At 35.2% G+C, this 16809-nt stretch overlaps 1 protein-coding gene across 5 annotated transcripts in view; it reads right to left on the reverse strand.

The window, feature by feature from the left end:
• Positions 1-16809, reverse strand: part of RYR2 (ryanodine receptor 2) — an 894209-nt gene that overhangs the window by 441309 nt on the left and 436091 nt on the right. For all 5 annotated transcript variants that reach the window (XM_073241246.1, XM_073241245.1, XM_073241243.1 and 2 more), the window contains exons 13-14: positions 9556-9720; positions 4356-4477 (exon numbers count right to left, since the gene is read on the reverse strand). In XM_073241246.1, the coding sequence (XP_073097347.1) occupies positions 4356-4477; positions 9556-9720 (287 nt within the window). The remainder of the gene's footprint in view (positions 1-4355; positions 4478-9555; positions 9721-16809) is intronic.

Below are 16809 nucleotides of genomic sequence, written 5' to 3' on the forward strand. Positions count from 1 at the left end.
CACAAATAAGACAAAAAAGCCCACAAACACCTGGAGGCTCGATAACATGTCCTAAATAATCAATGGATCAATGACAAAATAAAAACAGAGATCAAACAATATACAGAGACAAATGACTAAGAGGGAAGTATCATGCAATATAGGCCTACCTCAAGAAAGAAGAACAATCCCATATGAACAGTATAAATGCACAATTAACGAAACTAGAAAAAGAAGAATGTATAAGGTCCAAGGTCAGTAGAAGAAGGGACATAATAAAGATTAGAGGAGAAATAAATAATAATTGAGAAGAATAAAACAATAGAAAGAATCAATGAGGGCAGGAGCTGGTTCTTTGAGAAAATAAACAAAATAGATAAGCCACTAGCCAGACGTATCAAGAAAAAAAAGAGAGTCTACATACATAAACAGAATCAGAAATGAGAAAGTAAAAATCATGAAGGACACCACAGAAATACAAAGAATTATGAGAGAATACAATGAAAAATTATATGTTAATAAACTGGATAACCTAGAAAAAATGGACAACTTTCTAGAAACATACAACCTTCCAAGGCTGACCCAGGACGAAACAGAAAATCTGAATAGACCGATTACCAGCAAGGAAATTGAATTTGTAATCAAAACACTACCTAAGAACAAAACTCCTGTACCAGATGGTTTCACTGTTGAACTTTATCAAACATTTATTGAAGATTTAATACCCATTCTCCTTAAAGTTTTCTAAAACATAGAAGAGGAGGGAATACTAACAAACTCATTCTATGAGGTAAGCATCATTCTAATACCAAAACCAGGTAAAGACACCACAGAAAAAGAAAATTAAAGACCAATATACCAGTGAACATAGATGCAAAAATACTCAACAAAATATTAGGAAACCAAATCCAAAAATAAATCAAAAAGATCATGCATCATGATCAAGAAGGATTTATTCAAGGGATGCAAGGATGGTACAACATTTGAAAATCCATCAACATCATCCACCACAACATCAACAAAAAGAAGAACAAAAACCATTTAATCATCTCCATAGATGCTGAAAAAGCATTTGACAAAATTCAACATCTATTCATGATAAATCTCTCAACAAAATGGATGTAGAGGGCAAATATCTCAATGTAATAAAGGCCATATATGACAAACCCACAGCCAACATTATACTTAACAGTGAGAAGCTGAAAGCTTTTCCTTTAAGATCGGGAAAAAGACAAGGTTGCCCACTCTCCCCATTTTTATTCAACATAGTACTAGGGTCCTAGCCACGGCAATCAGACAACACAAAGAAATAAAAGGCATCCAGATTGGCAAGGAAGAAGTTAAACTGTCCCTGTTTACAGATGACATGATATTGTACATAAAAAACCCTAAAGAATCCACTCCGTAACTACTATATCTAATATCTGAATTCAGCAAAATTGCAGGATGCAAAATTAATGCATGGGAATCTGTTGCATTCCTATACACTAATGATCAGCTAGTAGAAAGAGAAATCAGGAAAACAATTCCATTCACAACTACGTCAAAAAGAATAAAATACCTAGGAATAAACCTAACCAAGGAAATGAAAAACCTATACTCTAAAAACTACAAGACAGTCATGAGAGAAATTAAAGAAGATACCAATAAATGGATAGGAAGAGTTAATATTGTCAAAATGGCCATCCTGCCTAAGCAAAACTACACATTCAGTGAAATCCCTATCAAAATGCCAACAGCATTTTTCAATGAACTAGAGCAAATAGTTCTAAAATTCATATGGAACCACAAAAAAAATCCAAATAGCCAAAGCAATCCTGAGAAGGAAGAATAAAACGTGGGGGATGACGCTCCCCAACTTCAAGCTCTACTACAAAGCCACAGTAATCAAGACAATTTGGTACCGGCACAAGAACAGACCCATAGACCAGTGGAACAGAATAAAGGGCCCAGATATAAACCCAAGCATATATGGTCAATTAATATACAATAAAGGAGTCATGGATTTATACAATGGGGAAAAGACAGCCTCTTCAACAACTGGTGTTAGAAAAACTGGACAGTTACATGCAAGAGAGTGAAACTGGATTATTGTTTAACCCCATACACAGAAGTAAACTCAAAATGGATCAAAGACCTGAATATAAGTCATGAAACCATAACACTCTTAGAAGAAAACATAGGCAAAAATCTCTTAAATATAAACATGATCAACTTTTTTCTGAACGCATCTCCTCAGGCAAGGTAAACAAAATCAAAAATTGACCAGTGGGACTATATCAAGCTAAGAAGCTTCTGTACAGCAAAGAACACCATCAGCAGAACAAAAAGGCATCCTAAAGTATGGGAGAATATATTTGTAAATGACATATCTTACAAGGGGTTAACATCCAAAATACATAAAGACCTTACATGCCTCAACACCCAAAAAGTAAATAACCCTATTAAAAAATGGGTGGAGTATCTGAATAGTCATTTCTCCAAAGAAGAAATTCAAATGGCCCACAGGCACATGAAAAGATGCTCCACATCGCTAATTATCAGGGAAATCAAATTAAAACTGCAATGAGATATCACCTCACACCAGCTAGGATGGCCAACATAGAAAAGACTAGGAACAACAAAAGCGGAGAATGGGGAACCCTTCCACACTGCTGGTGGGAGTGTAAAATGGTTCAACCATTGTGGAAAGCAGTATGGAGGTTCCTCAAAAAACTCAAAATAGAAATACCATTTGACCCAGGAACTCCACTCCTAGGAATTTATCCTAAGAATGCAGTATTTTAGTTTCAAAAAGACATATGCACCTCTATGTTTATTGCATCACCATTTACAAAAAACAAGAAATGGAAGCAACCCAAGTGTCCATCAGTAGACGAATGCATAAAGAAGATGTAGTACATATACACAATGGAATATTATTCAGCCATAAGAAGAAAAGAAATCCTACCATTTGTAACAACATGAGTGGAGCTAGAGGGTATTATGCTCAGTGAAATAAGCCAGGGGGAGAAAGACAAGTTCCAAGTGATTTCACTCATCTGTGGAGCATAAGAACAAAGCAATAACTGAAGGAACAAAACAGCAGCAGACTCACAGAACCCAAGAATGGGTTGCCAAAGGGAAAGGGACTGGTGAGGGTGGGTGGGAAGGGAGGGAGAAGGGGAAGAAGGAGCATTACGATTAGCACACATAACATGTGGGGGAGTATGAGGAAGGCAGTATATTATAGCACAGAGAAGAGAAGTAGTGACTCTATAGCATCTTACTACGCTGACGGAGAGTGACTGTAAAGGGGTATGTGGTGGCGACTTGATAATGCGGGGAATTTAGTAACCACAGTGTTGCTTATGTGATTGTATATTAATGATATCAAAATAAAAAATAAAAAAGTATGCACACAGATACACACATACACACAACTGGCCAGTTTATAAAAGAAGCAGAGAATAAATAAGTGAATATTGACATAATCTTGGGTGGTGTAGGGCTTTATGCTGTAAAGCCAAAACATGACTTATTGAGTAAACTACTATAAAAAACCCTTAAAAATTTTTTTCCAAACCAAGAAATTGGAAGATATTTAGATGTTTGCAATTTATAGATGATGATGGGCTAATATATCCAACATAACAAAAGCTCATAAAAACCTTATAGAAATATTAACCAAAAATAGGGTAAATCACAAAAAATAAAATAAATAAAGAAATCTGGTCAACAAACATGAAATATACACATTTTCACAATTCTCAAATAAAGGTACTTTTAAAAACAATTATAAATAAATGTGTTGATAAGTGTATATATGTATGAATATATACATATATATATATATATTGCTACACACAAATACCTAAATCCATGTGCATATTCCCAATATATCAGCAAGTTTAAAGAGATAGATAATATCCATTATTAATCAGAGTGCATAGTGGTAAGTTATCAGAAAATACTTTGGCTAGGAGGAGCTTGATCTCGTTTGTAGAAAATACAATTGTTTCCATTATTAGGTGGGAAAATTTAGTTATTACAAGAATCACATTATTTTTTGACACATTTCAAAACTCACAATGTATCTAGGCTTCACTGCCCTCAGTGTGAAAGGGAATTAAGTAGATCTAGTAGGAGGGTATGTTATAAAATAATGCTGACCTATAGCTATCATCCAGTTACACATAAAATTTTTGAAATCACACTCCTTTTTTAAAAGTTCATTAAAAGACATGAAATCATCTAATTAGTATTTTCTAATGTGTTATACTGACATACCAAATTATATGAAATTTACTACCATTGTATATTATAGTATTTTATTTGTAAATCCAATAAGAAAATTGAAATAAAACATCAAACAACCACAACAAAAGAAAATGTACCTGATAAATCTATTGAAAAGGAAGACTGTGCTCCGGATGACCCGTGCTGTCCGTGACTCTTCATGCTGAGATCTAGATAAATTTAAGCCATCATCCATGTGGCCTTCATGATGCATAATAGCCTGTAGGAAAGCAGAAGTAATGCCATCACTTCCAACATTTCTTTTCCAAACAGGTATGAAGATGAACACGCAAAAATGTGAGCCATAACAATCAAAACACAGATAGAGGGGACTTTAAAGCTGTTGCATACAGGTAAAGTATATGAAGGTAATATTATGTACAAATTCATTATTAGTTATATATTCCTAAGCATATATTCATTCAGTTGTTTTAAAGAATGACTCAGTTATTGGTTTTAAAGAATAAATTAATACACACATTGAGCTGGGTAAAACAAACACCAGAGTGTTTTCACCTATCTATGTTCAATAACTGATTCACAGTCTAAGGAAACTCCAAACAAAGCAGCAAAGGAAACCATTATATTAGTATACCAGTTATACACTAATACTGAATATAGACTGGCCAATTAATTAGTACTGAGCAAAGCTTCTAAGCCATCTAAGTTCTTTTAAAAACACATTTTTATTTTATTAGTTATTTTGTTAGGCTTCATGTTTTTGAACTTTCCAAGAAAGTATAACATGAGAAAAGAGGAATGCAATAATCTTAAAAGAACAGCTGAATGAATTTTACAAGGTGAACACACCCTATAACAAGCCCCAGATTGATAGAGCTAGTTATAGCGCCTTAAAATCTCCCCTGGTGCTCCCTTGGACACTATTCTTCCCAATGTTCCCCACCTCCCTGACTTTCAACAGCAAAGGTCAGTTGTGGACAATGTATAAATGAAAGCTTTGTGTCTAGCTGCTCTCACTCAATACTTGTAGCAAGATATTTTAGGTTCTAGTCATGGGAGTTGAACTAAAATCAGTAACTAGAACTAAAATTATAAACTATCTAGAAAGCAATGTCAAAGGAGCTCCTTCTATCAAATCACTGAGACAGAGATAGATTTGTATGCAAATGAAATATTTTAGCATAAAAACCTTCACAGAGAAAAAAGAAAAAAGACTCTAATGAAGGGATATATTACTCATTTCAAGACTCTAAAAGAGAAAAATAAAGTTGAAAAGGGTAATTAATGAAGATAAAAAGAGGAATTAATGAACTAGAAATAAGATAAAATACCAGAAGCAATAAATAAATCCAAACTGATTCCTTGAAAAGATAAATAAAATACATAAACCTCTCATAAACCAGGCTAAAGATAAAACAGAGAGAGAAAAAAAACAACAAAAACAAAGACTGGGATATAAGATATAAAAGACATTAAAATTATAAAATTGTAATAAGACAGTCCTGTGTGGAACTCCATGGCAAAAAAAAATTGTTTAAACATAATTGAATATCCCAGAGGAAATGGTGGCTTTCTAGAAAAATAAAATTGAAAGGAATCCTTCAAACTAAGTAGAAAATTTGATGAGATCAGCATTTTTAAAGGAGATTGGTCAAAAATTTAAGTTACGGTATCTATAAGATGCCAGGACTAGATGATTTCACAAATGATTTATAATGACTCTTCAAAGAACATATATTCTAATGGTAGACTAGTCCTGACCAGGTTATAAGCAAACTATGGCCTCTTGTTCTTTTCTGTACAGCCTGTGAGCTACAAATGGCTTTTACATTTTTAAATGGCTGAAAAGGCCAAAAAAATATTTCATGACACTTTATTTTACTGCAGTGGTCTGGAACCAAACCCACAAAATCTCCAAAGTATGCTTGCATATAGCTTTGAATTTTCCTAGAACATTTTAGAATCTTTTATTTGAAAAGACAATGTTGATTTTAATGACACATGTAACTCAATATATCCAAAATATTTTTATTTCAACATGTAATAAATATACAAATTTGCTCATGTGATATCTTACATCACCCTGTTTTTAATTTTTTGTCTTAACAATCCAGTATTTTATATGTAAAGAATATTTTGATTTGGATACCAAATTATTAGAGAAAATACTTGAATTGTTTTAGAATTTATGACTTTTATGGTTGAAATGTACATTTACAGACCTAAGCTGTTCCAGAACTACATAAGCTTTAAAATAGCTTAAGTATAACCTTTTAATTTAGATTAATTAAAAGTAAACAAAACTAAAAATTCAGTGCCTATAGCACTAGCCACACTCAAGAACTAAAGAGCCACATGTAGATAGTAACTCCTGATTTGGACAGCACAGCCCGAGACTGTATTTCAAGTTTATGGCAATCACAAAGAACATAGGCAATGGGAAAAAACAGATACATCCAGAACATGGGACATTCTATAACTGGCCTACTTTCTTTAAAACGTCAATTGCGTTGGACAAAAATAAGATGAGGAAATATTCTAGACAAAAATAAGATGAGGAAATAAATATTCTAGACTAAAGAAGCATAAAAAATAAGCAAATGCATGAACCCTGATTAGATCCTGATTTGCATATAAAGACATTCTTGGGACAGTAGAAGAAATGTTAAGTGTGAACAGGATATTAGATGATATAAAGGAATTATCACTTTTATTAGGTATAAGAAAGGTACTGTGTGTGTGTGTGTGTGTATGTGTGTGTGTGTGTGTGTATGTACAGATACACATACATACAGAGAGAGAGAAGGGATGGAAGAAAGAAATGTTAATATTGCAAACTATTAATAATTGTTGAATCTAATTCGAGGTTATGTGGTAATTGGATTAGTCTTCTAACCTTTTGTATATCTGAAATTTTTGAAAATAAAACATTGGGGAGAAAAGATCAAGAAGAAAATCTGCTAAATCTGGAAAAAGATTTGGCCATGACCAGACATCATTATCAAAATAAAAATTTGTTTCAAAGCCCAGTCAAGTCCAATCAAACTCTTCTGCTATGAATGTGGACATTACCTGTTCACTGTGAAATGCTAACACAGTGCCCTCTTTGCTCAAAATTCTGCAAATGGAAGGCAGCTGGAGACCAAGCTAACAGGTACATGTGGGATCTCATCAACTCAACTGTAACATCACACCCTTGAAAATATATTTTCTTTCAAGAAATATTGGTAGAATATCTACTATGTTTCAGGCACCAGCAATTGTGAATATAAAAATAAAATACATGAGTCTAGGGCTCTCTTGTCCCCTCCTGGCATGAGCTGGGAGCTCTGACTGTTCTCTCACTTTCTCTCTCAATAAAAGCCTCCCTGGCTCTCCTGCCTTGAAAAACAAACAAACAAACAAAATACATGAGTCTAGTAATGGAGATGGATGAAGTCGTGATTCTATACCTTTGTCACACACCTTTCTCTCTATACCTCCCCTTTAGTCTGTGAACTGAACTTAAGTCTAGCCTCCAACTTTTCATCTTCTGAGGATCTCAAAAAGCAACTTCAACTCTTTGGATCCAAACAACCAACAACTTGGATAAAAATGAGAGACAGTTCATAAGTGCAAGAAGCTATATACAAAAGAGTATGGACTGCATGATTCCATTTCATTTATATCAAGTGTCTGCATTGGTAAAACTAATGAATGGTGGGAGAGGATTACAAAAATAGTTAACCCTGGGGAAGAAAGCTGGAAAGGAAGGCTGCACAACTTTCTGCAGAAATGGAAAGGTTTCATATTGTGAAGGGCATGGGTCACACAGATGTAGCCTTTTTTCAAAACCCTGCAGTTAATTTTTTGCATTTCAATGTTTTTAAGTTTTAACTCTAAAAACCCAAAGTAAGTAACAGTAATAATCTAGTGAGACATGGCAAGAGGCCAGTGGAAGTGTAAATGAAACAAGAGCAGGAGAGCATTAGAAATGGTGAAGATGAGTGATAGATACGTGAGGATTCATTGTACTATTTTGTTTTCTTTGCATACATTTCAGTGTTACATAATAAAAAGTTAATAAGAACGAAGCTCGGTCACAGGAAATAAGGAGTGCTTTACAAATACTGAATACAAACTAACGCACTTCAACGTATGAGCCTAGATCAAAGACCTCAAGGAAAAGGGGTCATCTTATAAAGATTATCCGGGTCTGTGGGAGAATTGCCCCAGGCTCTCCATCCCAGGTTCTGAAGGAGGCAGTACAAGGATGCATTTAAGCCCAATTCCATCAAAGCAGAATCAGCCTCTCCACTAAAATCACAACTGGTCCCTCTAAAGAGACCACAGTTACTTGAACAAACTACACTGCAATATGTAGATGTTATGATTAATAAATATAATTGCAGATAAAAATTTCTGCCCCACTATAGTCTTCCTTTCCAAGGTCTCACATTTGTAGAAATAATATCTGTCTTGTTATTTGGTTCCATGCACTATATTACATTTTACAGTTGGTGTAAAAATATTAACTATGAACAATCTCGTAACATGTACTCACCCTCAGGGAGCTCAAAAATTAGGAAAGAAACATTTATGAGAGCAGCCTAGTAAATAAAATAGCACAAGGCCTGTATAAAAAATTTAATGAGCTGTACACAAATATTATAAGAAGACAAAGAAGGGTGTAGGAGATAAGCTGAGACAGGAAGAATTTCTAAGATCACCTTTAAACTTAACCTCTGGAGAACGGATAGGAATTAGGTGGAAAAAAGATATTTTAAAGGGCATTCCAAGAGAGGAAACGGTATATGCAAAGGCATAGATGTGTAAAAGCCATGTTTTTGCTATTTTTCTGTGTGGGACCGCAAAGAATGTGCTTGAAGTGGTGCTCTCGTAAAGCTCAAGGTGGTGCCTGGAGATCCGACTGAGAATAGCAGAGCCGGGACAGGTGGGAGGCAGGTCAGGGAGGGCAGCTTCTCATGATTCAACAGTGCAGTTGTCTCATAAGCCGTGAGGTGTCAGGGAAGGCATAGAGGTGATTGTGCACAGGTGTTTCTGCATTTCAGAAACATAATCCCGGAAGCAGTATGGAGGACAAAGTGAACTGGGTAGATTAAGCTAGAGTCCAGGGAAGAGTATATTTCTTCGCTTAATATTAAAACATGACATAACATCGGGTATTGTTCACTTTACAAAAACCGAAGAGTATATTATGGTGGTATTTGACCTTTAACATGTACATCATGTACTTTAGCAGGTGGTTCAAAATGTTAGCTTCCTCTTTCCGTCTTGTGTTTGTGTTCTTTAGTCATAAAAAATGACTCCCATAATAGGGTCTTTATGTCATCTTACCTTACGTTGTATGGACCCCATTCTCACAGATTTCACATCCACAGACTGGTAAGTCAACCACAGGCCTGTATTTATGTGCTGTATATAGCATACTGAGTCTCCATATTTTATTTCAGATGTTCCCATTCCATCGACTTCTTTCCTTATGCCTACATCCGACTTTTCCTAAGGCAAGAGAAAAAAAAAAGATGAGCAAAACATTTAAAAATAGTAGCTTATATTGAAAGAACATTTCCTTATTTTAAATATCTTCCTTGAAAAATTCAGCCCTCTGAAGTCCTCTGAATTGTAATGATTAAGTATTCCATTCTAGCACTTCAATCTGTACTGAAAATAGAAGTAAGAAATTACAAAATTAAGGAACATATTCTTAATTATTCATATTGCTAGAAAATTATTTTAGCCATAACATAAAATTTGATATTGCCTAATAGCAAACTCTTAACCAGAGATCTTAAAATTAGTAGTTTAGGCTTTATATTCTTTCCAGATTACTTTTTTCATTATTGGTGGCTAAGAACATAGGTTTGGGGGAAAGAAATTCTAGTTCTAGTCCAATTACTGCCATTCATTAGCTCTAGGACCTTAGAACAAGTTAATGAAGCCTTTTAAGATGAGGTTTTATCATCTGTAAACAAAACTAGCAAAGTATCTTCCCCATAGCATCAGGAACAAATGAGATAATGCATGTAAAATTTGCAGCACAGTGCCTGGGATAAAATAAACACTTAAATAAATTTTAATGCTTTTGACCATGCAAATGGTGTTGATAATAGTGATGATGATGTTAAAGAAGATGGTAATGATAATGACAATTTCTTTTGTATTAATTAAAGCTATAATTCAGTTTTCACTACAATAATTTCCAACTTGGACCCCAGAGGTATTCACTCCTAAAGGGCTACCATGCTAAGCTCCCTGGGCTATGAAGAAGCGACTGATCCTCTGATACCAAGTAAATGTTTCTTTTAAATCCCTAGTTATTTTTTTAAAATTTATTTATTATTTTTTTGAATAACATTATGTTAACTAGACTCTCCCCCACCCCAAGTCCCACCCACAAACCCCATTACAGTCACTGTCCATCATCAGAGCAAGACACTGTAGAATCACTACTTGTCTTATCTGCTTTGCAAAGCCCTCCCCTTTCCATCACCCCCAATATTATACATGCTAATCATAATATTCCCTTTCTTCTTCCCCACCATTATCCCTCCCTACCCTCCCGTTCTCCCAAGTCTATTTCCCTTTGCTGATAGTCCATTCTTGGGTTCTGTGATTCTGCTGCTGTTTTGTTCCTTCTTTTTCTTTTGTTCTTATACTCCACAGATGAGTGAAATAATTTGGTATTTGTCTTTCTCCGCTTGGCTTATTTCAATGAGCATAATACCCTCTAGCTCCATGCAAGTTGTTGCAAATGGTAGGATTTGTTTTCTTCTTATGGCTGAATAATATTCCATTGTGTATATGTACCACAGCTTCTTTATCCATTCATCTACTGATGGACACTTAGGTTGCTTCAATTTCTTGGCTATTGTAAATAGTGCTGCGATAAACATAGGGATGCATCTGTCTTTTTCAAACTGGAGTGCTGTATCTTTAGGGTAAATTCCTAGAAGTGGCATTCCTGGCTCAAATGGTAAGTCTATTTTGAGCATTCTGAGGAACCTCCATATTGCTTTCCACAATGGTTTAACTAACTTACATTCCCACCAGCAGTGTAGGAGGGTTCCCCTTTCCCCGCAACCTTGCCAACATTTGTTGTTGTTTATCTATTGGATGGTGGCCATCCTTACTGGTGTGAGGTGGTATCTCATTGTGGTTTTAATTTGTATTTCTCTGATAACTAGCGATGTGGAGCATCTTTTCATGTGTCTGTTGGCCATCTGAATTTCTTCTTTGCAGAACTACTGTTCAGCTCCTCTGCCTATTTTTAATTGGATTATTTGCTTTTTGTTTGTTGAGGTGCGTGAGCTCTTTATATATTTGGATGTCAAGCCTTTATCGGATCTGACATTTATGAATATATTCTCCCATACTGTAAGGTACCTTTTTGTTTTATTGATGGTGTCCTTTGTTATACAGAAGCTTTTCAGCTTGTTTAGTCCAACTTGTTCATTTTTGCTTTTGTTTTCCTTGCTCAGGGAGATATATTCATGAAGAAGTCACTAATGTTCCCATCCAAGAGATTTTTGCCTATGTTTTTTTCTAAGAGTTTTATGGTTTCATGACTTACATTCAGGTCTTTGATCCATTTTGAATTTACTTTTGTGTATGGGGTTAGACAGCGATCCAGTTTCATTCGCTTACATGTAGTTGTCCAGTTCTGCCAGCACCAGCTGTTGAAGAGACTGTTGTTTCCCCATTGTATGTCCATGGTTCCTTTATCAAATATTAACTGACCACATATGTTTGGGTTAATGTCTGGAGTCTCTAATCTGTTCCACTGGTCTGTGGCTCTGTTCTTGTGCCAGTACCAAATTATCTTGATTACTATGACTTTGTAGTAGAGCTTGAAGTTGGGGAGTGAGATCCCCTCCTCACTTTTTTCTTCTTTCTCAGGGTTCCTTTGGCTATTTGGGGTCTTTGGTGCTTCCATATGAATTTTTGAACTATTTGTTCCAGTTCGTTGAAGAATGTTGTTAGTAACTTGATAGGGATTGCATCAAATCTGTATATTGCTTTGGGCAGGATGGACATTTTGAAGATATTAATTCTTCCTAGCCAAGAGCATGGGATGAGTTTCCATTTGTTAGTGTCCTCTTTAACTTCTCTTAAGAGTGTCTTATAGTTTTCAGGGTACAGGTCTTTCACTTCTTTGGTTAGGTTTATTCTTAGGTATTTTATTCTTTTGATACTATTGTGAATGGAACTGTTTTCCTGATTTCTCTTTCTACTGGTTCATTGTTAGTGTATAGGAAAGTCACAGATTTCTGTGTGTTAATTTTGTATCCTGCAACTTTGCTGTATTCTGATATCAGTTCTAGTCGTTTTGGAGTGGAGTCTTTATGATTCTTATGTACAATATCATGTCATCAGCAAATAGTGACAGTTTAACTTCTTGTTTACCAATCTGGATTCCTTGTATTTCTTTGATTAGTCTAATAGCAATGGCTAGGTCCTCCAGTACCATGTTGAAATAACAGTGGGGAGAATGGGCATCCCTGTCTTGTTCCTGATCTCAGAGGAAAAGATTTCAGCCTCTTGCTGTTCAGTATGATGTTAGTTGTGAGTTTATTATATATGGCCTTTGTTATGCTGAGGTACTTGCCCTCTATTCCCATTTTGCTGAGAGTTTTTATCATGAATGGATGTTGAATTTTGTCAAATGCTTTTTCAGCATCTATGGAGATGATCATATGGTTTTGTCCTTCTTTTTGTTTGTGTGGTAGATGAGGTTGATGAATTTTCAAATGTTGTACCATCCTTGCATCCCTGGGATGAATCCCACTTGGTCATGGTGTATGATTCTCTTGATGTATTTTTGAATTCAGTTTGCTAATATTTTGTTGAGTATTTTTGCATCTACGTTCATCAGGTATATTGATCTGTAGTTTTCTTTTTTGGTGGGGTCTTTGCCTGGTTTTGGTATAAGGGTGATGTTGGCTTCATAAAATGAGTTTGGGAGTATTCCATCCTCTTCTATTTTTTGTAAAACTTTAAGGAGAATGGGTATTAGATCTTCTCTGTATGTCTGATCAAATTCCGAGGTAAATTGATTTGGCCCAGGGTTTCTTTTCTGAGGTAGTTTTTTGATTACCGATTCAATATCTTTGCTGGTAATTGGTTTGTTTAGATTTTGTGTTTCATCCTTGGTGAGTCTTGGAAGGTTGTATTTTTTTAGGAAGTTGTCCATTTCTTCTAGGTTTTCCAGCTTGTTAGCATATAGGTTTTCATAGTAGTCTAATAATTCTTTGTATTTCTGTGGGGTCCATAGTGATGTTTCCTTTCTCATTTCTGATTCTGCTGATGTGTGTTGATTCTCTTTTTCTCTTAATAAGTCTGGCTAGAGACTTATCTTTTTTGTTTATTTTCTCAAAGAACTAGCTCTAGGTTTCATTGATTTTTGCTATTGTTTTGTTCTTCTCAATTTTGTTTATTTCCTCTCTGATCTTTATTATGACCCTCCTTCTGCAGACTTTAGTCCTCATTTGTTCTTCTTTTTCCAATTTTGATAACTGTTATGTTAGACAATTCATTTGGGTTTGTTCTTCCTTCTTTAAATACGCCTGGATTGCTATATACTTTCCTCTTAAGACTGCTTTCGCTGCGTCCCGCAGAAGTTGGGGGTTTGTGTTGTTGTTGTCATTTATTTCCATATATTGCTGGATCTCCATTTTAATTTGGTCATTGATCCATTGACTATTTAGAAGTGTGTTGTTAAGCCTCCATGTGTTTGTGAGCCTTTTTGCTTTCTTGGTACAATTTATTTCTAGTTTTATACCTTTGTGGTCTGAAAAGTTGGTTGGTAGGATTTCAATCTTTTTGAATTTACTGAAGCTCTTTTTGTGGTCTAGTATGTGGTCTATTCTGGAGAATGTTTCATGTGCACTTGAGAAGAATGTGTATCCTGCTGCTTTTGGATGTAGAGTTCTGTAGATGTCTATTAGGTCCATCTGTTCTAGTGTGTTGTTCAGTGCCTCTGTGTCCTTACTTATTTTCTGTCTGGTGGATCTGTCCTTTGGAGGGAATGGTGTGTTGAACTCTCCTAAAATGAATCCATTGCATTCTATTTCCTCCTTTCGTTCTGTTAGTATTTGCTTCACATATGCTGGTGCTCCTGTATTGGGTGCATATATATTTATAATGGTTATATCCTCTTGTAGGACTGAGCCCTTTATCATTATGTAATGTCCTTCTTTATCTCTTGTTACTTTCTTCATTTTGAAGTCTATTTTGTCTGATACTAGTACTGCAACACCTGCTTTTTCTCCCTATTGTTTGCATGAAATATCTTTTTCCATCCCTTGACTTTTAGTCTTTGCATGTCTTTGGGTTTGAGGTGATTCTCTTGTAAGCAGCATATAGACGGGTCTTGTTTTCTTATCCATTCAGTTACTCTATGTCTTTTCATTGGTGCATTCAGTCCATTTACATTTAGAGTGATTATCGATAGATATGTACTTACTGCCATTTCAGGCTTTAGATTCGTGGTTACCAAAGGTTCCAGGTTACTTTCCTTACTATCTAAGAGTCTAACTTAACTCACTTAGTTTGCTGTTACATACACAAACCAAAGGTTCTTTTCTATTTCTCCTCCTTTTTCTTCTTCCTTCATTCTTTATATATTAGGTATCAGATTCTATACTTTTTCTCTATCCTTTGATTGGCTTTGAGGATAGTCAATTTAATTTTGCATTTGCCTCACAATCAGCTGCTCCACCCTCCCTACCATGATTTTACTACCTCTGGTGACAGCTATCCAACCCTAGGAACACTTCCATCCATAGCAGTCCCTCCAAAATAGACTGCAGAGATGGTTTTTGGGAGGTAAGCTCTCTCAGCTTTTGATTATCTGGAAATTGTTTAATCCCTCCTTCACATTTAAATGATAGTCTTGCTGGATAAAGTAATCTTGGTTCCAGGCCCTTCTGCTTCATGACATTAAATATATCATGCCACTCCCTTCTGGCCTGTAAGGTTTCTGCTGAAATGTCTGTTGTTAGTCTTATGGGCTTTCCTTTGTATGTGATCTTATTTCTGCCTCTGGCTGCTTTTAACAGTCTTTCCTTATCCTTGATCTTTCCCATTTTAATTACTATGTGTCTTGCTGTTGTCTTCCTTCGGTCCCTTGTGTAGGGGGATCTATGGATCTCCATGGCCTGAGAGACTATTTCCTTTCCCAGACTGGGGAAGTTTTCAGCAATTACCTCCTCAAAGACACTTTCTATGTTTATTCTCTCTCTTCTTCTTCTGGTATCCCTATAATGTGAATATTGTTCTGCTTGGATTGGTCACACAGTTCTCTCAATATTCTTTCAATTTTAGAGATCCTTTTTTTCTGTCGGTGCCTCAGCTTCTTTGTATTCCTCATCTCTAGTTTCTATTTCATTTATTGTCTCCTCCACTGTATCCAACCTGCTTTTAATACCCTCCATTGTGTTCTTTAACGATTGGATCTCTGACCTGATTTCATTCCTGAGTTCTTGGATGTCTTTCCATACCTCCATTAGGATGTTGTAAATCTCTACTTATTTTGATGCTGCTTCATTGAACATGCACCCTTTCAATTTTCTCTCCCATGCTTACTTCTTACCTTTAGGAACTCACTGTCTTAATGATCTATATAGTCCTCAAAGTAACAGCAACACATCTAATGTTCTTTTGGTTGTAAAATTGCTTTTTGTCATTTCCTAATTTCCTTGGCCTAACCTTCCCTGCTATATTTACAGGTTTCTTCTACATCATTGGTTATTGTTTGAAATCAGTAAGAGTTACTTACATGTTTTCGAAAGTTAGGTTGGAGAAAATTTTATTTCCGTTACACAAAAAGGAAAAATTCAAGGAAAATAAAATTTTGACAGATTTTGACTATCATTTGCAACCTGTACTAATAATTATTAACTCTAAAATGAAGGTTAATACTCAACAATTGCAAATCTAAATTAAAATGAGTTGGCATTCTTAATACAAAAAGTCAAGATCACATAAGAAAATGAATACAAGTATAAGTTGATTTAACTATTATGTAAATAACCTGAAACATTAGTCTAAGAATCTGCAATAAAACAGATAATATACCATTCTAGTTTCATTCAAGCAAACAACATAAACTACTAATCTACATATACCAGGCCTATCAATGAGAAAATTAAATTCTAGGCAAAAACACAACAATACAAGTTACCTCAGAATAAAACAATAAGCCTCTAATATTCTAACTTCTTGTTTTACTTTTATCCGAGGACATTACTAGTCAGCAGTCTATTCATAGGCTTGTATATGGTACCTGAGAAGTCACAATTACAAATTGTGAAGTTGTTTGTTTGTTGTATATTAAAGTTGTTCATGTCATGCTCTCAGGATTAAAAGTTTTAACTGAGAAAATTCATGATGACTGTATTTGAGGAATTATCTCTGATCCTCGAGTCAGGTAAGAACTGTGAAAGTGACATTACCAAAAAAAATAAAGGAAGTGTGATCAGATGCTGTATGAAAGAATGTCTTATGTTTTTTTCTCCCCCATCATTTTCTGTAACTCAGGTTTAGTAGAAATTCAGGTGAAAATAATCTAGATGCTTTGAACAGACCACA

This window comes from Manis javanica, chromosome 7, assembly GCF_040802235.1.
Source record: "Manis javanica isolate MJ-LG chromosome 7, MJ_LKY, whole genome shotgun sequence".
NCBI lineage: Eukaryota > Metazoa > Chordata > Mammalia > Pholidota > Manidae > Manis > Manis javanica.